The 14896-nt window shown below is 52.1% G+C and overlaps 1 protein-coding gene across 4 annotated transcripts in view; it reads right to left on the minus strand.

Moving 5' to 3' along the window:
• Positions 1-1407: 1407 nt before the first annotated feature.
• Kirrel3 (kirre like nephrin family adhesion molecule 3) overlaps positions 1408-14896 on the minus strand; it is a 564018-nt gene continuing 550529 nt past the window's right edge. Inside the window, exons 12-17 of one of the 4 annotated variants that reach the window (XM_070038306.1) lie at positions 13477-13675; positions 11924-11959; positions 8523-8705; positions 7134-7243; positions 3285-3371; positions 1408-2926 (exon numbers count right to left, since the gene is read on the minus strand). In XM_070038306.1, the coding sequence (XP_069894407.1) occupies positions 2483-2926; positions 3285-3371; positions 7134-7243; positions 8523-8705; positions 11924-11959; positions 13477-13675 (1059 nt within the window). In that variant the 3' untranslated portion in view covers positions 1408-2482. The remainder of the gene's footprint in view (positions 2927-3284; positions 3372-7133; positions 7244-8522; positions 8706-11923; positions 11960-13476; positions 13676-14896) is intronic. The other 3 variants (XM_070038308.1, XM_070038307.1, XM_070038310.1) reach the window with 3 other exon arrangements.

Here is a 14896-nt window from a genome sequence, read left to right on the forward strand (position 1 = left end):
CCCAGGCAGGGAAGTTCATTAGATTCATATCCAATGAACCACCAGAAAGCCGGAAGTAGAGCTGTGGTTCAAAGTGGTAGAGCACTAGCCTCAAAAAGAAAAGCTAAGGGAGAGTGCCAAGGCTCTGAGTTCAAGCCCATGATTAACCAGAGAGAGAGAGAGAGAGAGAGAGAGAAAATGGCATTGGGGCAGGATGTAGACTTGGGGTGTTTCTCCTGATAGGTCTCTACTCCCTCAGGCTTGGGCCTTCAAAGGAAGAGATTCGGGGAACGGGGAGGTTTTCAAGCACTAGGAAATAAGATGGAAGTAGTAAGTTCCTGTGATCTGAGGAGCTAGAAAGGATCTACATAGAATCTAAGACTGAGACCACATAGGTAAGGACTTCCAGGAAAGCTGGAGAAGCAGCCAATGAGACCCTTCAAGCCTTAAGGACAATTTGAATTCTCCAACGTTTCATGTGAAGCTGGGTGACGGTAGCTCCTGCCTGTTATCCTAACTACTCAGGAGGCTGAGGTCTGATCATTGTAGTTCAAAGCCAGTAAGGGTAGGAAAGTCCATGAAACTCTTCAATTTACCAGCAAAAAGTCAGAAGTAGATCTGTGGCTCAAGTGGTAGAGTACTAGCCTTGAATAAAAAAAAACAAAGGGATTGGGCTGGGAAGGTGGCTCAGTGGTAGAGCGCTTGCCTTGAATGCCTGAGGCCCTGGGTTCAATTCCCCAGTACCACATAAGCAAAAAAAAAAAAAAAGAAAAAAAAACCCAAACTAAGGGATAGCACCCATGCTCTTAGTTCAAGTCCCAGTACTGGCACACATGCTCTCCCCCCCCCACCCCCCCGTGCCCTCGCCACTTACACAGAGTTCCATTTGAATCCTATTGCCTTGTACCAGCAGTAATTTACCCCTGTTTATTCACCCCATCCACCATGATACTATGAAGCTTCCAACCATGTGAGACCATCCTTGCTACACTGTTGGAGTCCCACAGTTTAAGTGTTAGGGTGTTGGTTATCAACACCCTTACAAAAGGGCCTCCTCCCTGAGCCTGAAGTAGAGGGAGTGCCCTTCTCTATTCAGTCCTGGGCTGAGAGAAAAGGGCAGAATGACCTGGGTCATGTCCAGGTGACCACATTCCCTCAGCTGTACTTGGCAAGTGTTGGAGTTGGTGAGGACTGATTTTGCATGTCCTGGGGGAGGGGACAGCTATGTAGGAGGCGAGACTTCTGAGAGGTTCCACTGTCCCCACAACCAGCCCCAGTCAGCAGCCCTTCCTGTCTGGTAAAAATCAAAGTGGAGAAGAGCAAAGCATCTTGGGTTCCCAAGGCACACTCAGAGCTCTTGAGTTCTTCCTGTCGCTCTGCAGGTACAAAAGAACAAAGTGGGCTTGTTGGGGCAATGGCCCTAACGTTTATTCTCAGTTGGGAGTGGGGCGGGGGGGGGGGGAGAGGGAAGGGGGAGACGCAGATAAGCTTTCCTACAGATTCTTCTTGGAGACTGGATCATTGTTCCTCATGTTCATCAGCCAAGGAGGAGAGTTTCATCCTCTGAAAGACCTGACTCCAGCCCTTCAAACCGATACCCTCCCACCCTCACCCCCAGGAAACACTCTTCAATGACTGGTCCAAGAACCCTGACCGGAGAAGCTCTTCTATTAACTCCAATTGTGCTGTGGGGAAGAGAGGAGTACACAAAGCAGGGGCGTGGGGGTGGGGGAGGGAAGGCTCTGAACCGCACAGTCTGGCCAGGGGTGTGTGGGGTGAGATGTTTCCCCAGGAGTTCATATTCTCCCTCCATCCCTTTATTAGTCACCCCCCCCCCCAGGGAATACCAGGCTCTGATTGGGCCAGTCCCACCTCCACGTTCAGAGGCATCAAGTCCAATGACAGAACTGCAAGAATATGGACACAAAACACCAAACGAATTGGAGGGTGGACTCCCTAGCAGTGTGCTCCTTTGGCCAGGACTATTTCTGACTCCTTCAGCCTCCAAAGCATGTTTTTACTAAGCAGCAGGAAAGCTGGGTGGGTGGGGTAAGTCCTCTGGGGCGGCTGGGTGCTGGGAAGAACTCCCCCTTTCCCAGGGCTGTGAGGAGCACAAGCACTGGGTAGGGGTGGGGGGACTTATGGGCATCAAGGAGAGGAAAGCCCAAAGGGGGAGACCGGAGAGTGGACGGCAGTTTCAGAAAAGCAAAGTTATAGCTGCCACGGGAGCCTGTGGGAGGAGCAGGCGGTCGAAGGGTCTCCAGGAAAGGGCCGGGGAACCAGTGTGTCCAATGCCAAGCACGGTGCACTCAGCTGCATCCTCTTTCCATCTCCCCACCCCCGCCCGTCTGTGGCTCCAAGCAGATGGGGACCAGATTTGTGCTTCATCAGGAAGGAAGATGGTGGCAGAGGCGCTCCGAGGCCATCATAGCGTTGGCCTGTGCTGGGGCCCTGCCCTCCTTTCCCTGCCCATCCCCACCCACAGTGTGTGCCACGAGGATCCTCAGACGTGAGTCTGCATCCGCCGCTGCAGGGGTCGACTGGGGTCGGAGTTCTGGGATGAAGACTGGGAGTGGTGAGAAGAGGAGGCAGAGGCCTTGCTGGCCTTGTCAAACTGCACGTAGCCGTCCTGCTTGCCGCTGCTGCTCACGCTGCTGTCACACTGCGTGTCCAGGAAGGAGCTGCTGTCGCTGAGGGAGCCCCTCTGGAACTCGCGCTCACAGAGCTCGATGGAGGAGCTGCCCATGCCCAGTACGAATCTCTGCCCGTAGTCGTAGAGGCGGCCCTGGCCACTCAGGGTGCTGTAGATGTTGGTGAAAGACATGCCGGTGGGCACGCGCTGCTTGGCTGCAGGACGCAGGTCTGGCTGGCAGCTGGACAGGGAGATGGTTGGGGTGGAGTGGTGCTCTTTGAATGTGTTCACGCTGTAGTAGCCATTGGTGGGGTCCTGGGTGGGCGAGAGCAAGAGGTGAGAAGCTGGCAGGTGTTCCAGATGCTCCTGACCAGGTTTGTGTGTGTGTTTGTGCCCAGAACATGAGCAATGAATCTGAAAATCTACTTGTGAGAAGGCTGTGGGAGGAGCAAACTGGGGTGGGGTGGGGTGGGGTAACTCAGCCTTCACATTTTCAGCCTTGATTGGGAGAGAACAGGTACTCTGGGCATGGCTAGGCACCTGTCCCCTGACTGACTTCTAGCCCTGCTCTTTTGCTTCCTGTGGTTCTTCATATGGACTAGGATCAGGGCCATTAGAACTGCAGTTCAGACCCAATGGGAGCTTCATCTTTAGAGCCCATTGCCATACTTACCTTCAGGTTCTGAAATTCCTTTTCCTCTTCTTTGAGGACCTCCAGCTGCTTCAGTACTGAGTCTTGCTGGAATTCACCCCGGTCCATCTATAATCCAAATTATGATGATTCAGTAGATAGAAAGTTGGCTCAACTCCACTTCCTCCATGGAGAAGATGTGGGAAATGAGCTCAAAGATTTTCTGTGTATGCTCCCTCCTCACTACCCCTTACTGCTTGGACTGTAGTAGGCAGAAGGATTTGGGATGAGGTTCAGGATCTTATCCATATTCCTGGGGCCCTCATCCTAAAAGACTGTGAGGGGGAGACAGGAGGGATGGATGAGGTTCAGGGCAGGTCTGGAAGGCCATGCTTTCTTTGGCTGAGCTAGAGCACCATCTCCAGGGAGCTCATTTTGTCAACTCCGTTTGATTCATTGAGCATTTATTAAAAATTCCTGGCCTAGCACAGGTGCTAAGGGCCAGAAATACAGAGATTAAGATACAGCTCTGTAGATCAGAAAGATGGCGCCGGAGATAAATAATCAGAGAGCATTAACTTCTAGGAATAGGCCAGGCTCTTTGGGGCAGGCCACTAAGCTTGACCAGGGCTTCATGAAGAGCTTCAGAAGGAATCACAAGGAATAGGAACATGTGATGTATTGGATCTGAAGTGACATTCCCTGCCCCACCACCACCCAGCCCCCCCCCCCCCCCCGCAACCTCCATGTGTTGAGGGCTTGGCTGCCAGCCTGTGGCACTACTGAGGATTGGTGAAACTTTAGGAGATACAGACTGCTAGAAGGAAGTTGCATGACTGGGGGTGGGGGTGGGCGGGGTGTCCTTGAAGAGAACACTGGGACCTTAGTCCTACCTCTCTTCCTTTGCTTCCTGTCCTCCATGAGGTAAGCAGCCTTCCCTGCCCTGCCCTGGGGCTTCAGCCATGATGTTCAGTCTCATCACAGGTCCAAAGACAACAAGGCCAAGTAACTATGGACTGAAACCTCCAAAGCCCTGAGCCAAAATAAGTCTCTTTTCAAGTTAATTTTTCTCCAGCACTTTGTGACTAACACAGTGGGTTATATCCATTGTCCACAGCTGTGACTCAGATGCACGGGAAAACTGTCTTCCTTAACAGATGCCAAGGGGAGGACATTGGTGTTCTCTGTGGGTCCCCACCACACGCGGTCCAGGGCCTTGACTACTGTGGTCATGGACCAAAATGTTTCTGGAATGGAATCTATTCACTCTCTGACCAGCATGTTGCCTGATATGTAACAGAGCATTTCCAAATGTTGAATGAGTGCGTGCAGAGGCTTAGCTCTAAACCAGTGAGAACAAGAAGGAGGCACAGGATAAAGAACAAACTGGACTAAGCACACGGTTGCTGTATGAAATAATCTGAATAACCGTGATGAGGCTTCACCCCCGACCTGAGATGCCTTCCAGGAGTCACTTCTGCTGAGGGCTTGGTCTAGGCCAGGATCCCACCTACTCTCTAAGCAGGCTGTTTCTTCTCTCTGGCAATTTGCTTTTCTTGTCTCCTTTTGGAGCTCCACAAAGTCACCCAAAGTGTTTCCATCCAGTTACTTCTTCACTGATAATATTGTAATAGTAGTTGTTGCTTTTTCATTTTCCAGCAAATGTTCTGGCTCCCTCTGGACTGGGGCTCTTCTTTCCCACTAAACAAAACTTCTAAGCCTGTGCCCCTTAATGATGGGGACATTCCCAAGCTCAGAGAGGGAAGGATCTAGGGGAGGGGATGGCAATCTCCCCCAGATGAAAGCTGGCCACAAGGGCCTCTAACAAGACCTTTCTGCCAAACCTCCCCTCTGCTCTTATAAAATGCTGTGACCACTGCTCTTTCCTGAAGGCATAGTGTCTGAGGTCCCGAGGAAGAGGAATTCAAGGCTCATTGGGGATGAAGGGTGAAGGGGCTGCCATAATAGGGGAGCAAGAAGGAGCCCCAAATTAAGGGGGTACCAGTAGAGAGGAAGTGGGACACACATCTGAGCCTCTGTGTGTGCATGCATGTGCACATGTGTGTCGTGTGTGTGTGTGTGTGTGTGTGTGTGTGTGTGTGTGTGTGTGTGTGTGCCAGTACTAGGACTTGAACTCAGGTCTGAGTGCTGTCCTTCAGCTTTTTTGCTATCAGTTGAGCCACAGCTCCACTTCCAGCTTTGTGGTAGTTAATTGGATGTAAGTGTCTGACAGACTTTCCTGTCCTGGCTGATTCTGAACTGCGACCCTCAGGTCTTAGCCTCCTGTAGCTAGGATTACAGATGTGAGCCACTGGTGTCCAGCCTGGGACATGTTTTCTAAGTGGCATCAACAGGGCCTGAAAATCGATAGGTTAGAGAGAGAGAGTGGTAGAAAAGTCCGTTCAGTAAACATTGGCACCTCTGTTGGGGATGAGTAGAACAGCCATTGCTCACCATCTAGTGGGCGGTTTTAGAGCAACACCAGCAGCTAAACATTGACAGGCCTCCAGATTCTCTAGTTCCACATCTGTGAATTCAACCAGCAGTGGATGGAAAATATTTGGGGGCAATCTGCCTCTTCGCTGAACATGTATAGATTGTTTTTCCTCCTCATTTTCCCATAACAGTGCAGTGTAACAGTAATTTGCATAGCAGTTACATTTTGTGTGTGTGTGTGTGTGTGTGTGTGTGTGTGTGTGTGTGTGTGTGTGTGTGTGTGTGTGTGTGTGTGTACATGCAACCGTGCATCCACCAATTCTGGAGTTTGAATTCAAGGCCTCTTGTTCTCACTTGGCTTTTTTGCTTAAGGCTGGCTCTCTGCCACTTAAGCCACACCTGTACTTTTTTTTTTTTTTGGTGCTGGTTAACTGGAGATCAAGAGTCTCTCAGATTTGTATGACCAGGCTGGCTTCGAATCACGATTCTCAGATCTCAGCTTCTTGAGTGGCTAGGATTACAGGTATGAGCACCTTTTTCTTAATAAATAATCTAGAGGTGATTTACAGTATTCAGGAAGATATGCATAGGTTATATGCAAATATGATGTCATTTTTTATGTCAGAGATTTGACTTCCTCAAGTTTAGGTACCATCAGGGAGTTCTGGAATCACCCCCATCTCTTCTGAAGTCATTGAGGCTCAGAGAAGTCCATGTTTGTATTCCCTGCGCTGCTACCTCTATCCAAACATATCCCAGCCACAGTCTGGCATAGTTGTTTAGGTTTCTACCCAGACAGTGAAGTGGTTTGGTCCGTGAAAGGAGATGAGGTCGCTGGTATTGCTGGAAAAGTTCTCAAGGCTGGTGCTCTACCACTGGAGCCACACCTCCCCTTCTGGCTTTTTGCTAATTCATTGGAAATAACAGTCTCTATTTGTCTGCTTGGGCTGGCTTCTACTGGAGATTCTCAGATCTCAGCTAGGATTATGGCCTGAACCACTGCTAGAGAACTTTTGAGTTTGACTTTGGTGGGCTATCTAGTTCCCAAGGAAGAACCTACACTTCTTATGGTTGCATGTGTGGGAATGTACTGAATATCCATATCCATCTCTGTGTGTGTGTGTGTGTGTGTATGTGTAGCAAAATATGGCCATTTAAGCATACATTCTTGCCATACTCAATGGCCAGGCTCTCTCTGAGGCCAGGAACTGCCCCTTAGATATCTTTGGGACCTGGATTTACCAATCAGACCAACCCCACATCACAATCCAGCCGGCACTCAAATCCATGTTCTTTGTCTGTGAGCATGTTCCTGGTCTCCAGGAGGAACAGACAAGCTCATCTTGACTGACGAATTCCTTCTGAGAGGTATGGAGGACAATGAGAAGCCTCTGGCTCCAGGACCTTCCAGACACAGCATCCCAAGATGGGGTGCAGCCTGACCAGCATTCTTACCATCAACTGCTTGATGGTGGGGTGCTCTTCAGTCTCCCGACCAGAAGTAGGCTCCTTGTGGACAATCTCCACTCGGATATCATTTTTGGCTGACACAACACCTTTGAGATCTGGACATAAAACAGGAAAGCACAGGCAACACATTCAGCCCTCCATCTCTTGCATTATATCCGTAGATATCACAGCTCCCTGCCCACCCCCCCATGACACCCCTCAGCCCACCACCCTACAGGATTTACCCTCCCATCAGCTCCTGAACCCAACAGCTTTGCCAGCTGCACCCCCACCCATTGAACACCTGTGTGGATTTTGCTGTGGGCTGTGTGGCGTTGAGAATTCTGGCCACATGGCCGCCTGATTCCTTGCTCCTATACCTCAGTGTCTCCCCACCCCACCCCCTTTGGGCTGGAGAGGCTATCCCATCCATTCTTCCGCTTTACTGAACTAGATCCTCTTCTCACTTCCTTCTAGGAAGGGTTCTCTGACTTTCTCACCAGGCTCTGAGCTCTCCATTCATAGAACCACAAATTTGTAAGAAAGGACCTGAAAGGTCCTATGGCTACCCTCTCTCCTACAGCAGAAGCCAGCCCGCAAGGGTCCAGTGTCCCTGTCCTTCCTCCCATGATGGAAGCTTTATTCTTGTGAAAATGTTGCTCCCCTGGGGTAGCCATGGAGGTCTTCAAGACCACCTTGTTAGGAGTCATCATGGGGCCAAGATGGGAGTGGATGGAATGTGAGAACCCTGGGCTTCTTTCTGATCCATGAAGGTAGCTGGGTTGAGGAGGCAGATGTCCCTTGGGGACTCACTTTGTATTTTTTCTCTCATAGGAGTCAAGAGCCATATAGTATCAGAAAAGTCAAGTCATCCAACTCCTTACTATTACAGAAGAGAAACCTCCAGGTCTGGAATAGGTGTGGCTTGCCCAGTGTCACGTGGTATAGGGAGGCGGGACTAGAGGACTTTGCCTTCCTTAATGTATCTATTTTGCCTCCTGTCCATCACATGTAACTCAAGAGCTGAGCTCAGCATGCACACAATTCTTTAAGGGCTTACAAACACTAGAATGACTAAAAGACCTCTACGACTGTTCAGAATAATTCTTTGCATAGGTTTTTACCCCTGTGTGGGTGACCTGCATTGTAAACTATTGGCCCTCGCAGAACAATGATGACCCACCAAACCATCTCCCTTCCCCTTGGGTCTCACTGTGGTCCCAACCTCAAGTGCTGGCTGTGTGCCCTACTGGATGAGGGTCAGTCTAGTTCAGTTCAGCCTCAGCCCAGTTCCCACTTGTGCCGGACACCCATGGTGCCGCACTTAACACACCCATCCCTGCCCCAGGAGCTCACAGCACTGTTAGGGCCCCTGTTCATGGCACTGCTGCTTACTTGCTCGCCGGGGCAGTCTAAGCCTGGCCTTTTTCTCTGTCCCCCTCCCTGAGATCCCGGGTCTCCCTCCCGTACTTCTCTGGGAACGGGCACAGCAGAAGGCCACAATGGTTGCCATGAGGACCAGGAAGGCCACACCAGCTCCTACGGCCACACCGATGATGACGGCCATCGGCACAGATTCTGGGAGAGAAACAGACATGGGTGATGAGGGATGGGGGATGTCTTTGGCTCCCCCCAGGATCTCACTCAGTAACCAAGCCGGGACCAGACCAGTGCCACGTGGGCCCCTCTTGGGAAATGCTTGGGTGGGGCCTGGGCAGTTGGAGGCGGAGTCCAGCAGAGAGTCAGGTCTGGCTGGGGCTATGCAGACCAGGGTGGAGCCACAGGGTAGAGGGGGAGGGCAGGGAGGAATAGGGAAGGGGCAGAGGCTGGAGCAGACACAGAAAGGACAGACAGGTCAGGGGAGAGGAACACAGGAGATGAGGGTGAGATTGACATCATTTAGCCCTTTTGGCACTCAGTAGGGAAGCTATCATGGGTGGCTGGTGTTACGGGTCCTGGCTTTTCTTGGGAAAAAAATGAGTATGGTTCTGTCCTTGTTTACCCAGTTTGTCCCTTCATTTCCTTTTTTCTGGTGCAAACAGGATGATAGAATCAATCAGCCCTTAGGAATCTAAGAAAACCTCCCTCTTAGGACCTGACAAGTGTCAGAATTGTAGCCTCCAGGTGTCTTAGTCTCAGATCCACAGATTGCCTACAACCATCCCTTGACACCCTTATCCCATTCTTCCTTCTAGACCAGTCACCTGAGCAACTGCACCTGTCTAGCTTGAGAGGCCCAGAACTCCAGCTAGGGCAGCCCTCAGTCCCTGCCCAGTCTCTCCAGCGCCTCTGCCCATGATGAGGAGGGCTGGGGCTGGGGGTGAGGATGGAGGGGTTGCTCAGCCAGCAGCGCTGGTCCTTCTATGGCTGCATAGGTGGTTTTCGGTCCTGAGGAGTCCATCAGCAATAGAACTAGAGAATAATGGACAGGGTGACCCTAGGACCTACTGGATCCAAGTTTCCCATTTTACAGACAGAGCGAGGGCCAGAGCAGCCAAATGACTTGATATGCAGTTGCTAAAATCTTCTCTCATCACTACACCCCACCCCCATCCCATCTTGTGGCCACTGCATTGTGAAGCGCTCTCCCACTCTCCCCTGAACTCACTCTAGCTCTCTTATCTGTACATGGGGGTAATGCCAGTGCAGAGGGCAGAGAGTTGTTATGGGGTTAAGATGTAGGAATGTGGGTGGAAGTTTCCAAGGAGAGCCTGGCTCTGTTCAAGTGTTTGCGTTTGTGGGAAGAGATTGAAATCTCAGAGGTGAGGAAATTCTTTCAAAGACTGAGTTCCCTCCCACTCACCTTCTAGGGTAGGAAAGGTAGGTATTTGTTCTGGAGCTGGGGTTCGCCTATCCTTCCCCTCCTCTCCATCCCCTTCCCTTATCCTCCCCCTTGTTTCTCCCTTCCTCCTTTCTTTCCTTCCCTTCCTCCCTCCCTCCCTCCCTCCCTCCTTTCCTTCTTTCTTCCCTCCCATCCAAGATTCTTCCCTCCTTCCTTTCTTTCCTCTCTTCTCTTCCTCACTCCCTTTCTTCACTCCCTCCCATCCTTCCTCCCTCCCTCCCTCCCTCCCTCCCTCCCATCCTCCCTCCCTCCCTCTCTCTTTCTCTCCTTCCTTCCTTCCTTCCTTCCTTCCTTCCTTCCTTCCTTCCTTCCTTCCTTCCTCACTCCCTCCGTCCCTCTCTCCCTGCCTCCCTCCCTCTCTTCCCTCCCTCCCTCCTTTCCTCCCTTCTTTCATTCCCTGTTACAGGGCATGAAACCCAAGGCCTCATGAATGAATGTCAAGCAAACACTCTACCATCACCATACTCATGTTGTTTTCTAGAAAGGCTTCTTGAAAGAAACCCTGAAACCCTGAGCATGCAAATGCTGCTGGGAGGAGGCGTGGGGCAGAGGTAGGGACACCTACCATACAGAGCTGGCATCTAGCTCCACAGCAGCGTGGGGTTACAGGGCTCCATTTCTTCCACACACTAGGACTTGCATACTAACTCACTTGTTACCTACCTATTGGTGGCAGAGACCACCGCAGAGGGGACAGGAAGAGGTGACCAGGAGGGGGTGGACATGGCAAATGAACACTGAAGGATGGAGATGGGAGATGTTTGGGTTGGTCTCAGTAGTCATGGCTGAACTGGCTTTGAAAAAGAGATGTTCCTGCTTTTGTTCCATTAGGAAAGGATAACAGAGGTGGTTCTGTGGGGCGAACTTCATTACTATGAGTTGCATCTAGTTTCTCCTTAGATTCCTAGCAAGTTTCCCAGGAAATAACTAGGGGCTTATTTCAATTGCCAAGACATGATGGTTCCTCAAAGGGACATGTCATCTGTACCCCTGAACTGGGCAGCAGCAGCTGCTGTCTGAGAGTCTGCATTTCTCTGAGGAGCCATCTTGGCTGGAGGGCAGTCCCCACGTGGTGGGCAGTGGTGTGGGAGGAAGGGAGGGCTCCATGTGAGGTGTCACTGCCGGCAAGAGAGGATGCTGTGAGGTGTGTGACCGGAAGGAGTCACCACCCCTCCCCTGAGGAACCCAGCAGGAGGCTGAGTTCAGTGGGCTGCCTGCACTAATCTGGGAAGGAGGGAGGAGGACTCATTACAGAGTATGACATGGACCAGGGCTAGCAGGAGAAAGAGAATTAGGACAGAAGTGCCCCCAAGTTCTTAGTGTATCCTTCATCACCCTGAGGAGGAGTCTGATTTGCTGTCCTGCTTCTCTCTTCCGGTTTTCTGCTTGGGGATTGGGGGCGGGACAACCGATTGTCCAGGGTAACTGACAGAGTAACCCAGCCCAGGGTCAGCACCGATGACCACACTGTTGGTGTGGGTGCCTGGGATCGGGGTGAGGGAATACCCAATAGACTCAGGCTGGAGGTGAGATGATGCTTCACAGGGGACACAGGGGGAGGGAGGAGGCCTGAGCGAGCAAGCACGGATGGAGCAGGCCTCAGCAAGGGTCAGGGAGCTGGCATGCTGGGGAGCCATGGCGCAGCTGGGGATGGAGCACAGAAGGATGCAGGGGGACAGCAGGGTGGGCTCAGGAGCTTGGGCTTCCGAAGATACGCAACAAGGACGTGGAGGAGTAAGAGCAGGGTCCTGGGCAGGAAACAGGTGTATGTGTGTGTGTGTGTATGTGTGAGTGTGTGGTTCCCAGGACCCACAGCTCTGACTGCACTAAGTCCTCAGTGAGGGGGAGGAAAGAGTCATTAGCAACCTCCCTGTCCCGTCGTGGGTCCCCGCCCCCACTAGCCAAGAATCCCTCCCACCTTCCCCGGGGCAGATCTCTTTGTCTCCTTCCATACCTGCTTCCAGCCCGGCTCCCGACTTCATTTCCGAACCTGTTTGGAAATAAAGCAAGCGTCTACAGCCAGGGCCTGGCTGGCCAGGGTGGGGTGGGACAGGGGGATCGGCCACCTGGAGGGACTGGAATGAGGGGGGCTCCTCCTCCTTCATGTCTCTGGGACCACCCCTACAGATCCAGGCTCACCCCAACTGACTTGGAGATTCCAGAGGGGGGGGGAGAGGAGGGGGAGAGAAAGAAGTGAAGCCCCAGAGGGTTTCAGGGGGTGGGTGAGCACACCAAGGGTAGGGGCACAGGGGTGGGGGGGCACCGAAGGAAGACAAGGAGGGGAGGCAACAGGGGATCCAGGAGGGTTTGGATGAGGTGTGGATGATATTATGCAAGTTATGCGCAAAGCGTTATGCAAAGCAGCACCTATTAGGGAAGGGGTGTTAGGAGGCCTGAGAGGTTTGATAATCCCAGGTGTAATCACTGAGCAGGTGGGACCTTCTGCCCCGAGTTGGCCCCAAGTATCTGAAGCAGAGGCCCAAAGCCTGGCTGAGAGCCATCCCTGGACCTCCAGTTAGGTCTGCAGGTGTTTGAGGATCCAACTCTGGAACCTGTCCTCACCCCTTGGAGGGGTCTCCCCTGTGCCTGAGAACACGGAGCAGAGACTGGGGTTCTTGTTGTTGTTGTTTTTAATGCTGGTCCTGAGGTTTGAACTCAGGGCCTGAACGCTGTCCCTGAGCTTCTTTTGCTCAAGGCTAGTGCTCTACTACTTGATCCACAGCGCCACTTCTGGCTTCTTCTGAGTAGCTTCTTGGAGACAAGAGTCGCATGGACTTTCCTGCCCAGGCTGGCTTCAAACTGTAATCCTCAGATTTCAGCCTCCTGATCACAGGATTACAGCCACCAGCACCCAGCTGTTCTGTCTTTTTGAGGTAGGCTTTACCTAGGCTGGTCTTGAACTTGTGAACTCAAGTGGTCCTTCTATCTCAGCCTCCCCAGTAGCTGAGACCATAGGCATGTACTACTATGCCCAGCTTGAGACTGGAGTTCTAAGCTGCTCAGTGCTCTTTCTGCCCAGTGCTGCCCTTCTGGATGGTATCTCCTTTATAGCTTAGGGATTCACATGTCTCCAAGGGCACTGGGGATGATCTGAGCCCAGCCCCCATGCCAGGAATCACCAGGACAGCAAAATGCTGCCACTTAGTTTTGACTTAGGTTGCTCCATGGGACTTGTGGGTGAATGGACTGGCCTGTCGGCCAGGCCAGTGTATCCCTGTGCTATACCCAGCCATGGCACTGTCTAGGGGCTCTCAGGCCCAGAAAAGGGCAAGGGGCATGAAGCCACGACCCTCAGAAGCTTGTCCTAGCCAGCTGCCCATCTCAGTATGAGTCACCCTTCCTGAGACCCTCTGAGCTACCTGCTGAGCAGGTGTGTTCCCTTTTTGCTTCATGGTGGAGGCCAGTACACCTCACCTAGAGGGAGCCAGACCGAGGCTGCGTGGCGCTAACACCCTTCCTGGACCCGGCCTCACCCTGCGGGTGCCCTCCTTGGCCGGCGGCCCTCACCTTGCTCCTTGAGCCGGATGATCTCGGTGTCGGAGCCGAAGCTGTTCCAGGCTGTGCAGTTGTAGATGGTCTGGAAGTCGGCCCGCACGATGTTGCTGATGGTCAGGGTGGAGATGACCCCCTCCTCGGTGCTCACTGTCTCCACCGTGTAGCGCCCTGAGGTCCCAGACTCCAGCACGTTCTCCTTCCAGGACCAGGCCTGCCAGCAGGGGGTGGGCAGGGTGAGGGGGGGGACCCTCACCAAGGCCACCTGCATCAGCAGCGCTGGCTCCCGGACACCCGCAAGGCCAGGCTCACGTTCAAGTTCACTGCCACTGCAACCAGCAGGTGCACAGGGGCACCTGCACACACACACTCACACACACACTCACACACACACACAGAGCACACACGGCATCAAATACAACAACACATGCACTGAACGTGTGAAAACAACCCACATAAACACACATGTATGCATGTCATGGCACGTGCCATACATACTACAAACATGACCCACACGTGCACATACATAACCACTATACACATCAAGTACATGCAGAACACACCATGACAAACATAAGCACATGTCTTACATGTACATATGATCCACACAGATATACAGGGTACATGTAAACATGAACCATACCACGTAACACACATGACTATCACAACACCCAAACATGTGTACATGAGAGAACACATACATTAATACTGCAAATACAAATAAACATATATGACCCAACTCATACATGTACATAACACACACTTCCTCACGTGTAAGCACACATGACTACATGCATGCACATCACACACATGTGTTCCCCTGGCACAAGCATACCATGTCACAAAATGCATACCACAGGATACATATCTGCAGTACACTGTAGATGGATAAAACACATATCATACTATGTACACACACACTACAGACCTGCATATGAACACAAATGCATTCAACATGTCCCCCCAGAGCGGCACACACACACACACACACACACACTCTGTGAAGTATGGTGTATATCACACACACACACCCCAATATACATGAAACATAACACACGCACACACTCATACACACTCTACACACCAACAATCACACATGTACACGCAGACAGAGGCAGCATCATGATTGTAGCCCCCCCCACATACCCCACAGACCCACGCACACATACGCACCCACAACGCATGCGCACAACGCCCAAGGCCGTGTCTCAGGGGCACATGCAGGGTGGGGCCACTTAGGAGGGTCACCTCGCACGCGGGGGTCTGCACAGGGAAAGGAGGGGCTCTGACAATCACAGCCTAGCCCTCCCCTGGCCACCCAGCCCCTTCCCACGTGCTCCGGGGTGATGTCCCGAGCGACGACCCTGGTTTTTACACGAGTGTGTTTGTTGAGAGGTGGGTGTGTGGCCATCCTCATCTATCTTCATTTACAGGG

This window comes from Dipodomys merriami, unplaced genomic scaffold (genome assembly GCF_024711535.1).
Source record: "Dipodomys merriami isolate MVZ:Mamm:240054 unplaced genomic scaffold, mDipMer1.0.p SCAF_29, whole genome shotgun sequence".
Lineage (NCBI taxonomy): Eukaryota > Metazoa > Chordata > Mammalia > Rodentia > Heteromyidae > Dipodomys > Dipodomys merriami.